General features: G+C 47.9%; 1 protein-coding gene across 2 annotated transcripts in view; it reads right to left on the bottom strand.

The window, feature by feature from the left end:
- The window catches only part of LOC126765693 (phosphatidylinositol 5-phosphate 4-kinase type-2 alpha), a 42,804-nt gene that overhangs the window by 7,905 nt on the left and 20,496 nt on the right, over positions 1 to 14,403 (bottom strand). For both annotated transcript variants that reach the window (XM_050483422.1, XM_050483423.1), the window contains exon 6: positions 23 to 153. In XM_050483422.1, coding sequence (XP_050339379.1) covers positions 23 to 153 — 131 coding nt within the window. The remainder of the gene's footprint in view (positions 1 to 22; positions 154 to 14,403) is intronic.

Genomic DNA, 14,403 nt, shown 5'->3' with positions numbered 1-14,403 from the left:
GTTGATAGTAATTTGAACTCACTTGTGTATGGTTAAATGGGAACTAAATATATTCCTCATAACGACAAAATAATGTTGACCGCTTTCAACCGTTATTCTATACATACCCAAATATTGTGGTAAAAGAGTTTTGCCATGTTTCTCAACGATGTACTATTAGAATAAAGACACAATTTGAAAGGAATTTTAGAAAAGATAATGCAACAATTTTTCAATCATTGAAAACTAAAAAATAGCTAATTTTTGAACTATAGCAATGTATCTATGCTTCTCTTCATACTAGTGTGGCAAAAATACTTTTTAATTAAAATTTGACGCGAAAACCCAATCATTGAAATAGGTTTTTTGTAGATTGGTATGACTGTCAGTGATTTCTGTGCCGAATGTCACATCGAAATAATCATTAGTGTCTAGTATACGCTTGTCTTCCTGTGGTACATAAAGTGCATTCGCCGATTTTTACGATGAGTGAAATTATTCAAAAAAGAAGTTCCATTAAATTTTGTGAGCGGAATCAAATTTCTTGTGTCGAAACGTTCAAAATGTTGGAAAATATCTTCGATGATAATTGTTTGTCACGAACAAGTATTTTAGATTTGTACAAACTTTCAAAGAGAGTCTAGAACGCGTAGGCGACATACCACGTTGTTGTTGTTGTTGCAGCGGCTGAGTTCTGCCGAATTGACAGTCGATTTCGCCGGGGCCCGAAATATGGTTATCTGTAGTACTAGATTCCAGCACAAAAAATTCATCAAGCTACCTGGCTGTCTCCGGATCGAAAAACTACCAACCAGATCGATCATGTTGTGATAGACGGAAGACACGTCTCCAGTGTTTTAGATGTGCGTGCGCTCCGAGGTCCTAACATCAACTCGGACCACTATCTTGTTGCAGCCAAGATTCGCACCCGCCTCTGTGCAGCAAAAAACGCACGCCAACAAACACAAGGAAGGTTCGACGTCGAAAAGCTGCAATCACAACAGACTGCCGAACGATTTTCTACTCGGCTTGCACTCCTGCTCTCTGAGAGCACTCATCAACAACTCGGTATAAGGAAACTGTGGGACGGCATTTCAAACTCCTTACGTACAGCTGCATCCGAAACCCTTGGTTTTCGGAAAGTGCAAAAGAACAACTGGTACGACGAGGAGTGCCGCGCCGCAGCGGAGAGAAAACAGGCTGCCTACCTCGCAACGTTACGATCGACCACAACACGTGCGGGATGGGATAGATACCAAGAGTTGAAGAGGGAAGCGAGACGCATTTGCAGACAGAAAAAGAAAGAGGCCGAAATGCGGGAGTATGAAGAGCTTGATAAGCTGGCCGACAGGGGTAATGCTCGAAAATTCTACGAAAAAATGCGGCGGCTTACAGAAGGTTTCAAGACCGGAGCATACTCTTGTAGAACCCCCAAAGGTGATCTAGTCACTGATGCCCAGAGTATGCTTAAATTATGGAGGGAACACTTCTCCAGCCTGCTGAATGGCAGTGAACGCACAACACCAGGAGAAGGAGAAACCGATTCCCCAATCGATGACGATGGAGCAGACGTACCATTACCCGACCATGAAGAAGTTCGAATAGCAATTGCCCGCCTGAAGAACAACAAAGCGGCAGGGGCCGACGGATTGCCGGCCGAGCTATTCAAACACGGCGGCGAAGAACTGATAAGGAGCATGCATCAGCTTCTTTGTAAAATATGGTCGGACGAAAGCATGCCCAACGATTGGAATTTAAGTGTGCTATGCCCAATCCATAAAAAGGAGACCCCACAATCTGCGCCAACTACCGTGGGATTAGCCTCCTCAACATCGCATATAAGGTTCTATCGAGCGTATTGTGTGAAAGATTAAAGCCCACCGTCAACAAACTGATTGGACCTTATCAGTGTGGCTTCAGACCTGGAAAATCAACAACCGACCAGATATTCACCATGCGCCAAATCTTGAAAAAGACCCGTGAAAGGAGAATCGACACACACCACCTCTTCGTCGATTTCAAAGCTGCTTTCGACAGCACGAAAAGGAGCTGCCTTTATGCCGCGATGTCTGAATTTGGTATCCCCGCGAAACTAATACGGCTGTGTAAACTGACGTTGAGCAACACCAAACGCTCCGTCAGGATCGGGAAGGACCTCTCCGAGCCGTTCGATACCAAACGAGGTTTCAGACAAGGCGACTCCCTATCGTGTGACTTCTTCAACCTGCTTCTGGAGAAAATAGTACGAGCTGCAGAACTAAACAGAGAAGGTACCATCTTCTATAAGAGTGTACAGCTGCTGGCGTATGCCGACGATATTGATATCATCGGCCTCAACACCCGCGCCGTTAGTTCTGCTTTCTCCAGGCTGGACAAGGAAGCACAGAAAATGGGTCTGGTAGTGAACGAGGGCAAAACGAAATATCTCCTGTCATCAAACAAACAGTCGTCGCACTCGCGACTTGGCTCTCACGTCACTGTTGACAGTCATAACTTTGAAGTCGTAGATAATTTCGTGTATCTTGGAAGCAGCGTAAACACCACCAACAATGTCAGCCTAGAAATCCAACGCAGGATAACTCTTGCCAACAGGTGCTACTTCGGACTGAGTAGGCAATTGAAAAGTAAAGTCCTCTCTCGACGAACAAAAGCCAAACTCTATAAGTCGCTCATAATTCCCGTCCTGCTATATGGTGCAGAGGCTTGGACGTTGTCAACAACTGATGAGTCGACCTTGCGAGTTTTCGAGAGAAAAGTTCTGCGAAAGATTTATGGTCCTTTGCGCGTTGGCCACGGCGAATATCGCATTCGATGGAACGATGAGCTGTACGAGATATACGACGACATTGACATAGTTCAGCGAATTAAAAGACAGCGGCTACGCTGGCTAGGTCATGTTGTCCGAATGGACGAAAACACTCCAGCTCTGAAAGTATTCGACGCTGTACCCGCCGGGGGAAGCAGAGGAAGAGGAAGACCTCCACTCCGTTGGAAGGACCAAGTGGAGAAGGACCTGGCTACGCTTGGAATAACTTGGCTTGGCTTGGAGAAACGACTGGCGCGCTGTTGTTAACTCGGCTATAATCGCGTAAGCGGTGTCTACGCCAATTAAGAAGAAGAAGAAGTGGTGGTCTGATAAATAACATATTCTAACTCTCGCATAATTATATCGCTCAAGAAAGCTCCCGACTTTATTTCTGTGGACAACTTCGTTAACTTTATAAAATCTAACTGGGACGGCACAGAATCAGCGCTTTACCCATTCTTACGGACGTAATCGTTGCAGTCCTTTCGTTCATACGTACGACATGACCTAGCCAGCGCATCCTCTCTCTTAATTCACTGAACTATGTCAATGTCGTCGTATATCTCATACAGCTAATCGTTCCATCGAATGCGATAAGATATTTTATTTTATCGAATGCGATATTCACCGTTGCCAACGCGCAAAGGATCATAAAACTTCCCCTGAACCTTTCTCTCGAAAACTCGTAACGTCCACTCATCAGTTGTTGTCATCGTCCCAGCCTGTGCACCATATAGCAGAACGGGAATTATGAGTGACTTATAGAGTTTGGTTTTTGTTCGTTGTTTGATGACAGGAAATATTTCGTCTTGCCCTCGTTCACGGCTAGACCCATTTGTTTTGCTTCCTTGTCCAGTATGGATAAAACTAACGGAGCGGGTGTTGAGGCCGATGATATCAATATCATCGGCATACGCCAGCAGCTGTACACTCTTATAAAAGATTGTACCTGTTCGATTAAGTTCTGCAGCTCGAATTATTTTCTCCAGCAGCAGGTTGAAGAAGTCGCATGATAGGGAGTCGCCTTGTCTGAAGCCTCGTTTGGTATCGAACGGTAATAATACAAAATTTACTCTATTATATATTTTTAATGATTTTATGGAATCATTATGATATACATACACATGTATGTAGGTAAATTTTAATATACAAACATACATACTTACGTACATATTAAGTATATGCTTTGATACCAAATATATACCGATCATCTATAAATTATATGCCAAGTCAATTGCGCATAGAAAATAAACAAATCTGTAGGCGAACATTTATTTACATTGAAATTAGCATTATATTTCTCATTTAACACCGAAAATGTTCAGTTCTGTTATTTTCGAGTCCCCTGCTGCAAAACACGCTTACAATTTGTCTGTGGTGAAACTCTCTCATCTCTGCCGAGTGCCGAGGCCGAGGGGTATGGAAGCTAAACTGGTAGTGACTTCAGCTACGAGGTCTGAGACTTAATTCTGCTACCACGGTGAGCAGGAGTCCTTGGAGTTTACTCAAACCTGCGCATGCGAACTAGCCCCTCGGGGAGTATCGTGGTGATTGTGGTTAAAACCCAAATGCGGGAAGAACTGACTTTGTCAGTTGAAAGGGAAGATGCATTGCAACCGGGTGCCGGACCCAAAGCACGGCAGAGGTTTTAGATGGGCTTCGAACCCGACCAAGGTGGTTAGTGTGTCCATTCCACACTGCCAATTGGTACTGAAAATGCCTAGCATTCTCAGGGTGCTGACCATTGCATTGATTTGATCCGCTGTGCTTTTGAGCGCCGTGGGGTGAGGCTGTCGTCCCTTCCACTCTGGAAAAAGCAGAACTAACGGTGCGGCTGTTGAGGCCAATGATATCAATATCGTCGGCGTGCGTTAGCAGCTGTACACTCTTATAGAAGAACTATTTTCTCCAGAAGCAGGTTGAAGAAGTCGCACGATAGGGAGTCGCCTTGTCTGAAACCTCGTTTGGTATCGAACGGCTCGGAGAGGTCCTTCCCGATCCTGACGGAGCTTTTGGTGTTGCTCAAAGTCAGTTTACACAGCCGTATTAGTTTTGCAGGGATACCAAATTCAGACATCGCGGCATAAAGGCAGCTCCTTTTCGTGCTGTCGAAAGCAGCTTTGAAATCGACGAAGAGGTGGTGTGTGTCGATTCTCCTTTCACGGGTCTTTTCCAAGATTTGGCGCATGGTGAATATCTGGTCGGTTGTTGATTTTGCACTGATAAGGTCCAATCAGTTTGTTGACGGTGGGCTTTAATTTTTCACACAATACGCTCGATAGAACCTTATATGCGATTTAAAGGTAGTTGACGCAGATTGTGGGGTGTCCCTTTGTGTGGATTGGGCAGAGCACACTTAAATTCCAATCGTTGGGCATGCTTTCGCCCGACCATATTTTGCAAAGAAGCTGATGCATGCTCCCTATTAGTTCTTCGCCGCCGTGTTTTAATAGCTCGGGGGGTAATCCATCGGCCCCCACTGCTTTGTTGTTCTTCAGACGGTGAATTGCTATTTGAACTTCTTCATGGTCGGGCAATGGAACGTCTGCTCCGGTCGTGAAACCTTCAGTTAGCCGCCGCATCTTTTCGTACAATTTTCGAGCATTACCCCTGTCGGCCAGTTTATCAACCTCTTCATACTCACGCATTTCGGCCTCTTTCTTTTTCTGTCTGCAAATGCGTCTGGCTTCCCTCTTCAACTCTCGATATCTATCCCATCCCGCACGCGTTGTGTTCGATCGTAACGTTGCGAGGTAGGCAGTCTGTTTTCTCTCCGCTGCGACACAGCACTCTTCGTCGTACCAGCTGTTCTTTTGCATTTTCCGAAAACCAATGGTTTCGGTAGCAGCTGTACGTAAGGAGTTTGAAATGCCGTCCCACAGTTCCCTTATACCGAGTTGTTGACGAGTGCTCTCAGAAAGCAGGAGTGCAACCCTCTTGGATGATTTGCAGCCAGGAGGTAAATTCGGCTGTATTAGAACGGAGCCTTCCCAACACCGGGCCGAATTGGGGAGTAACTGTGGCCTTACCGCGCCAAAGGGCTCTGGCGTGGCGGACCTCCTAGTTCCCCATAAACTGAGTAGACGCGACAGCTCACCTCGTTGAGCCGAGGGTCGTAAGAAAAAGATGAACGACAACAACAAAAAAACCACAAACCACAAACAGAACAGCAACTCCCAACGATTCGACCAGGCGACAACAACGGACAACGAGTACGGACCAGGAGAAGGACAAGGGAGACGGCGCAGCTGCAAGCGGGAAAGATTAAAGCCCACCGTCAAGAAACTAAGCGGAAGTTCAGCTTCCTTAATGCGCTCTCGCCTGAAGAGCGGGCGCCTTTCAAGGAGCATGCCAGGGAGGATGACGACGACATGCCCTCGTGCAGCGGCGTCCAAGCGTCGAAGGCCGCAACGCCCTCACCCGGCAGCTGGCAACCCCGGCGGGTGCGATGACCCTCGCAGGAAGGGCATGAGCGGGGCCAGCCTAAAGTGGTACCTGCGGCACCTCCGGGACGGGAAGACCCGCGAGGTGGCGGAAGCCTTGACCAAAGGTAGAAGTATAGGGAGCAAGGCTTCCACTACAAAGGAGCGTGCCACAACTGCGTCCGTTCGTGCGCAAGGCAGCCGGGCAAGTGACCGTGGCCATGCCAGTGCAGCTGCCTATGCACAGATCGCGAGGCGGAAGAGCGGGCAGTTAACGCCGCAGGAGCCCCCCGCTCCAAGAGGATGAGGGGCGGCAACTCGGAGATAGCCGGAAGCCAGGTATCAGCACCGCTCCAAGGGGATGAGGGGCGGCAACTCGGAGATAGCCGGAAGCCAAGTATCAGCACCGGCTCCCCCCCGGGTGGAGGAGGGGCGGCGCAGATATGCGGATGCTGTCAAAGGCATCCGCATGGCTGTACTGCCTCTAAACTACCCGGCGGAGGCGCTGGAATCGGAGCAGCTTACCGTGCTCCAGGACCTCCTCATGGAAAAGGTATTCAGGGGTGATGAATACGCGGCGTCCTTCCTTGGGGTGGATTTTCCAGGTGGCATGATGCAGGTGGACTGCATGGACGAGATGTCCGCCGACTGGCTGCGGGAGTTTGCCCCAAAGCTGGAAGGCTGGACGGGTCCCGTTCTCTGTGCAAAAAGGGCGGAGGACATACCGGTCATACAAAGCATGGCGATGTTCCACCCCCGGTGTGGAGGCAAGCCCTACCAGTTTGCTCTGGGTCTGGTTAAGAACCAGAACCGGGGCCTCACCATCTCAGCCTGGAGTATTGTCAGTGACAAAGTCGAGGATAAAGGTGAACTCAAAGGATGGAGACTGCACCTGTACGTGGACGACGATTCATATAAGTACATTCGTGCAGCGAGCTTCCGCCTGTTCTACAGGTACAGCACGGTGGTCATAAGGCCTTACAAGCTTGTGTCCACCGGGAGCAAGGAGGCGTCTGAGACTGTCACTCAGCCTAGCGTAGGCAATGCCAAACAGGGCACGACTGTGGCGGCCTCGGAGGTGGAGAGTATGCAGGTGGAGGAGTGCGCGGAACAACCCAGCGTAAGCAGGGTTGAGCAGGCCACGCGTGCCGCGACCTCGGACACCCCAGTTGTCCCGGGAGCAGAGCTCCCCTCCACCCAGGAACTCCTCGATGAATTAGGAGATTTCATGGACAGCAGCGCGAACGACGGCGGGGATAAGGACTTGCTCCTCATCGAACCACTATTATAGTGGCCGTCGATATGGAAGTCGCCCAGGTGAACCTGCATCACGCGGCGGCAGCTTCGTCTGTCATAACGAGCAGGTTCACAGCGGAAAAACTGAGCATCCTGCTGGCCTCAAGACAGAACACAACAAGGTAATCTGGGTTCACTCTAGCGAGCGACCTAGAACTTGTATAGTAGTCAGGAGCAATATTAATTTCTTCTGTATTTCAGAATTCCTGACGCAGGATCTGCTGGCGGTACAGACCAGGGACTATGAAGGCAAGGACTTCGTCCTGGCATCAGCCTACTTCCCGGGGGAGGCAACCACAGCACCCCCCCGTAGTGGTGGAAAGGCTTGTAGAGTACTGCAGGAGATACAGGCTGCCCCTTATCATCGGCTGCGACGCAAACGCCCACCACGTAGAGTGGGGCAGTACGGACTGCAACTCGAGGGGTGAGTCTTTATTGGAATATGTAGCAGGTAGCAATTTAGCAATAGAGAATGTGGGGTGCGAACCCACCTTCATAACGATAAGCAGAAGGGAAGTGCTTGACATCACCTTCAGTAACTAGGCTGCAAGCGGTTGGGTCTCACTTTGGAGGGTCTCGGCGGAGCCCTCCCTGTCAGACCATAGAATCTTAAGGTTCGCGCTGAAGGTAGAGATAAGACAACTGCCCCTAGACGCAACCCTCGGAGGGCAAACTGGAGCGCCTTCAGGGGGAGGCTGAGTGAGGAATTTAGTAGGGAGGGGCAGACTGACAATTCCGTAGCGTTACGGGCCCGGGAATAGAGAGCAGGTTATCTGCGCTGAACGGGTCCATTATTAACGCTTACAATCACAGTTGCCCCCTAAAAGTGCCCATTGACAGGCGCAACTGTCCCTGGTGGTCAAGGAAGCTTACAGACCTCAGGAAAAAAGTACGTAATCTATAGAATGGAGCAAAACGTACAGGGGTCTGGAAAGAGTATAGGAGCAACCTCACTCTTTATAATAAGGAGATTAGGTCTGCTAAACAAGCTAGCTTTAGGAGATTCTGTGAAAATGTCAACTTCACACCAGAAGCAGCTCGACTGCACAAGGCGCTGGCCAGAGGCAAGATTGACACAGTGCTGGCAATTAAAAGGAGCGACGGGACTTTTACGACCAGCGCGGAAGACAGAGCCACAGAGGTTCTGCGCGCTCTCTTCCCGAAGACTATTCCGGAAGACCAATGTCTACCCGTAATTGAACACAGGCCATCCCGCTCCGACTGGGCAATCGCGAAACAAATATCCACCGCGGACTCGATCAAGTGGGCATTGGCCTCGTTCGAGAAGTTTAAGTCTCCGGGAGTGGATGGTATCTTCCCAGCGCTTTTACAACAGGGTGAGCAGATTCTGCTGCCACGCCTGGTTCGGCTGCTGAGGGAGAGCCTCGCAATGGCGTATATCCCTGAGTCATGGAGGACGGCTGAGGTGATCTTTATACCCAAAGTAGGAAGGAAGGACTATTCGCTGGCCAAATCTTTCAGGGCAATTAGTCTAACTTCCTTCCTACTAAAAACTATGGAAAAGATCATAGATATGAGATAAGATCGAAGACGCTGAAGAGTGCACCCCTGAATGCTGCTCAGCATGCATACAGAGCGGGAAGATCGACCAATACGGCTCTGTACCAGCTAACTTCGGAAATAGAGAGTTCACTAGAGAATGGGGAAGTGATGCTATGCGCCTTCCTGGACATCGAAGGTGCTTTTGACAACACATCTCACAGGAGTATAGCCAGGGCACTGGAGAGAAGGAATGTGGCAGCACCGGTGCGTAGATGGATAGAGGCCGTACTGCGCACCAGAATCGCTGAGACCACAGTAGAAGGTACAAGGATTCGTCTTGGCACAACAAAGGGCTGCCCACAGAGTGGTGTGCTATCACCACTACTATGGAGCCTAGTCGTGGACGACCTGTTAGCACTGCTAACGGACAATGGAATCCACTGCCAAGGGTATGCGGACGACATTGTAATCATAGCCAGAGGTAAATTTGAGGACACTCTCTGCGACCTGATACAAAGAGGTCTAAACCTGGCAAAGAAGTGGTGTAGTGGAGTTTAATTAAGTATCAACCCCTTAAAGACGACCGTAATTCCGTTTACGAGACGCAGGTAGGGTCTCAGGAATCTCACACTTGGTGGTAGAGAGGTCGAGATGACTAGCAGGGTCAAATATCTTGGTCTTACACTGGATTCAACCTTGGGGTGGAAGCAGCATGTGAACCAGATGCTGGTAAAAGCAACAAAGGCATTAATGGTGTGCAATCGGCTGGCGGGTAAATCCTGGGGCTGTAAGCCAAGGATCGTAAGGTGGTTGTACACCATGATTGTGAGACCGATAATCACGTATGGGGCGGTGTCCTGGGCCTCAATAGCGTCGCAAGCTTCCGTAGGAACCCAACTATCAAGCTACAGCGACTAGCTTGTGTCTGCATGACGGGCGCAATGCGTACTTGCCCTACGGCAGCTTTGGAGGTCCTGATGGAACTCACACCTCTTCATTTGGTGATCGGTCAAGTAGGCAAGCACTCACTTCTGCAAATGACAGCAGAGGGGTGTGGCAAAGGTAAGGTAATCTCGTCCCAGAGGATGGAGGTGATAAGTGGTAATATTCCAATAGCCCTCCTTCCGAAGGACAGCATTACCAAAACAGTTAACTTCACGAAGAAGTTCAAGGTTACCCTCGGCAATAAGAATGAGTGGAACGACTCCGCTCTTGAGCTAACGCTGAGGGAAAGTACGTTGAAGTGGTACACCGACGGCTCGGAAACGTCGGAGGGAATTGGGGCAGGGATCGCGGGTCCACGCACCAAACTCTCCATACCGATGGGTGGCTTTCCGAGCATTTTTCAGGCAGAGGTCTTTGCCATAAGTCGGTGTATAGAGATAAAACTCCATCGCAACTACCGCAATGAGCAAATAACCGTACTCAGCGATAGTCAAGCGGCACTAAAAAGCAATCTCCTCCTTCGAGATCAAATCGCTACTAGTGCAGGAGTGTAGAAAACGGCTGAATAGCCTAGCTGAACGAAACCAGGTGCACGTAATTTGGGTGCCTGGTCATAGAGGAATAGACGGCAACGAACTGGCTGATGAGCTCGCCCGCTCTGCAGCATCAACCAATATGGTAGGGCCCGAGCTATCACCGGCGTCAGCTCCCATACCGTAAAGCAGCTGCTCCGTAAGGAAGAAAGAGTGAACAGAGAAAGGAATTGGCAACGAGCGCATGGTATGCGACATGCTAAGTTGCTAATTGGAGGGTACAACCGGAATAGGTTTAAATCAATAATTAACCTCCCAAAGAATAAACTCAGGCTACTGGTCGCATCCTACACCGGCCACTGCAAACTGAACAGACATTTATTTAACATGGGTCTATCAGCTTGCGCCAACTGCCGGTTTTGCGACAGGGAGCCTGAAACACCGGAACACCTGCTAGCCAACTGCGCAGCAGTCTGTAGACGCAGGTTAAAGGCTCTTGGATCCATGTTTCCAAATAGGGATCATATCGCCTCACTAGCACCCAGTAGGTTATTGGACTTCATCAATGTACTACGGCTTAGTGAGTCCCTGTGAATTAGGAGAGGGCACAATAGACCTAAGGTCACGGTGCATTCCTCAATAATTTATCTATCTATCTATCGGTCACTAGATCACCTTTGGGGGTTCTGCTCCGGGCTCGAAACCTTCAGTTAGCCGCCGCATTTTTTGTTAGAATTTTCGAGCATTACCCCTGTCGGCCACTTTTCAAGCTCTTCATACTCACACATTTCGGCCTCTATTCTTTTTCTGTGTGAAAATGCGTCTCGTTTCCCTCTTCAACTCTCGGTATCTATTCCATTCCGCACGTAATACGGTCGATCGTAACGTTGCGAGGTAGGCAACCTGTTTTCTCTCCGCTGCAACACGGCAGTACCAGTTACCAGTTCTTTTGCATTTTCCGAAAACCAATGGTTTCGGTTGCAGCTGTACGTAAGGAGTTTGAAATGCTGTCCCACAGTTCCCTTATACCGAGTTGCTGACGAGTGCTCTCAGAGAGCAGGAGTGCAAGTCGAGTAGAGAATCGTTCGGCTATCTGTTGTGATTGCAGCTTCTCGACGTCGAACCTTTCTTGTGTTTGTTGGCGTGCGTTTTTTGCTGCACAGAGGCGGTTGCGAATCTTGGCTGCAACAAGATAGTGGTCCGAGTCGATGTTAGGACCTCGGAGCGTACGCACATCTAAACCACTGGAGATGTGTCTTCCGTCTATCACAGCATGATCGATCTGGTTGGTGGTTTTTTGATCCGGAGATAGCCAGGTGGCTTGATGAGTCTCTTTATGCTGGAATCTAGTACTACAGATAACCATATTTCGGGCCCCGGCGAAGTCGATCAGCCTCAACCCATTTTTGGTCACATCGTCTTTCTCTTCCGTCGGGGCGTGGGCGCAAATCAGCGATATGTTGAAGAACCTCGCTTTAGCTGGACATTCATTCGCCAGCGTGAATGATAGTACTCGGCGACGGAGTTTCTCTCCCACCACCAAACTTGCGCTCCTATATATGACCACTGTAGTAAATGCGACAAGGACCTACTTGGAGCCTTCACTCTAACGAGGACATCAACCAGCTGGGCAGCGGCACCTTCCCAATTAAGGGACCGGACATTCCAGGTGCATGCCCTCAATTCACAGTGCTAATTTTGTTTGTCATGGTCGTCATCAAAAGGGGGGGGGGGGTCTCTCATCCGAGGCTGATTTCTAGTCTTCATTGGGGTTATTTTTTTACGTGGCGGGTCTTAAATCCAGCGCACAACCTTAGGTAGGGTATTTTTCGCCTTCAAACGGATGTTCTTAGGCTACCCAGAGGACACTTGTCCAAAGACCGGAAGTCATGAGCTGCTTGAGCCATATGTAAAAGAATCCTTTCTGGCCACTCCCAAGTGAATAGCTATCAGAGAATTTTCCTCCCATGCGTGAACTTCTAAATATAACTCCCTCCATTAAACTTCTACTTATCCATAATAGACCCTGACATTTCAAATATATGTCCACCGAGCAATGAGTCTCATTAGTCATCTCTTTGCATGCCCTCCTGACCTCACACATCCGACACCCCTCTCCCTTTAGTCCAACCCTATCGAAACAACACGTTTCCTTTCCTGGGCCTACCGTTGGAAGACGGCGATGCCAACTTATCTAATCCTTACCCTCATAACGGCGCTAGGTACCGTTACAACAACAAGAACAACCATCTGAGGATCAACACGTCACTAATATAAAGGAATTGGTGCTTGAGAATCGACTATTATCAGTCAGAGATCTTACTGGAACGGTTGATATATCGGAGGGATGAGTGAAAATCATTTTGAAAGATCATAAATCTTGACATTAGGTAAATGGGGGCTCAGGGAAGTATTTACTCGATTAACACAATTTGCCCTTGCGAATGGTAGCGACAACAACAGCAAATAGCTGCAGCAGCACGAGTACCGCAGGTAAGAGCGGCCCAGGGGCTAGACGCAAGCTCAGCTTCCTGGGCGCTCTTTTTCCGGAAGAACGTGCACTCTTCGATGAGCACGCGCGAGTTAATTTATTTACTCGTTAGGAATACAATAAATATATAACTTTAAGTCAGCCAATGAGATTGGTTCTGACTGATCCTTTATTTGTATATTTCACCGTATACACATGTACTTCAATATTGAATATATTACACATAAACTGTACAAGTGTTACAAGTGGTAACTTGTTACTCGGCAGTCGATAATGATAAAGTGACCACAATTCCCAAGACAGCCGGTTCTACGCACCGGAATTGACTCGGATTTCATCCGACCAAGGGCTGTTTTTTCGGCGAGCTAACCCAGTTTGGATCGGTAAGTGTTAATTTGTGTTTGTCGTCACTGGAGCAATGCCTTGCAGCAGTCCAACCCGGGCCCGGAGGAATTTTTCTGTTGCGTATGCGCAAAACGGCTCCATCCAAACTCCACCTCGGTAAGGTGTAATACATGCAATGGATGGAGCCATCTTAAGACCTGCTCAGGCCTTAAGACTCATAGGGAGTGGACCACGCGTTACGTGGCCCCATGTTGCCTGCGCAATACTGCCATACAAGCCCCTACGGCTGTGCAATCCGCACATAGTTCGCGCGCCGCGCCGCCACTCAATCCGAGTGGCCAACAGAGGACCTCCACGGTCCCCAGGAGCTCAATTAGGCAACATAGCTCCCCTTCTGACTTGTACTGACTAATAAACTAAAAAAAGCTAATTAAATATCCAACTTTGTTTTTTTTGTTTGAGCTCAAGTGAAAGTGATGGGGATAAAAAAATAGTGCGGAGATAGCTAAGAGATCGTAGCAATAGCGTAGGTATAAAAACAAAAAAACAAATTATGAATCCTCATTAACAAATTTTCTTTGTAGATTATTGTTGAACAAAGCATTTGAATCTAAAAAGAAGGTGGAGAATTTTAGGATATGGCAAGAGAAAAAGGTATCACCCCACAAAAGTGGAAGATTTACTAACGTTTGTGAGACATTACATAAAATCTGCATAAAATTTACGACCCTCAAAATTGCGAATCTTATCACACACAAAAAATGGGCACCGGGTAGCGAACCGCCTCACCGCAATCGGCCAAACGATAAGAGACCAAATAATGTATACTCTAATATATTTAATTCAAATATGTATATGTCCTTTACCTTGTAAATAATTTTATTTTTAATGTCAACTAAAATACAAAAATTTTGTTCATATAAATAATTTTTTTTTTTTTTTTTAATTTTTAATGAGATATTCCATTCATTGGTTTCTTATTTGTGTTCTTTATTACTAAAAATTATAAAAAACATAAAATTTAAAAAAATTTGCTCACATTTCCATAAATTTGTCTATTACGATTGGTAATTTGTGTTCGAA

The sequence above is a fragment of the Bactrocera neohumeralis genome, unplaced genomic scaffold (assembly GCF_024586455.1).
Source record: "Bactrocera neohumeralis isolate Rockhampton unplaced genomic scaffold, APGP_CSIRO_Bneo_wtdbg2-racon-allhic-juicebox.fasta_v2 cluster11, whole genome shotgun sequence".
In the NCBI taxonomy this organism is placed as follows: domain Eukaryota; kingdom Metazoa; phylum Arthropoda; class Insecta; order Diptera; family Tephritidae; genus Bactrocera; species Bactrocera neohumeralis.
The sequence above is the reverse complement of the archived record's forward strand: the minus strand, read 5'-3'. Positions and strand labels throughout refer to the sequence as shown.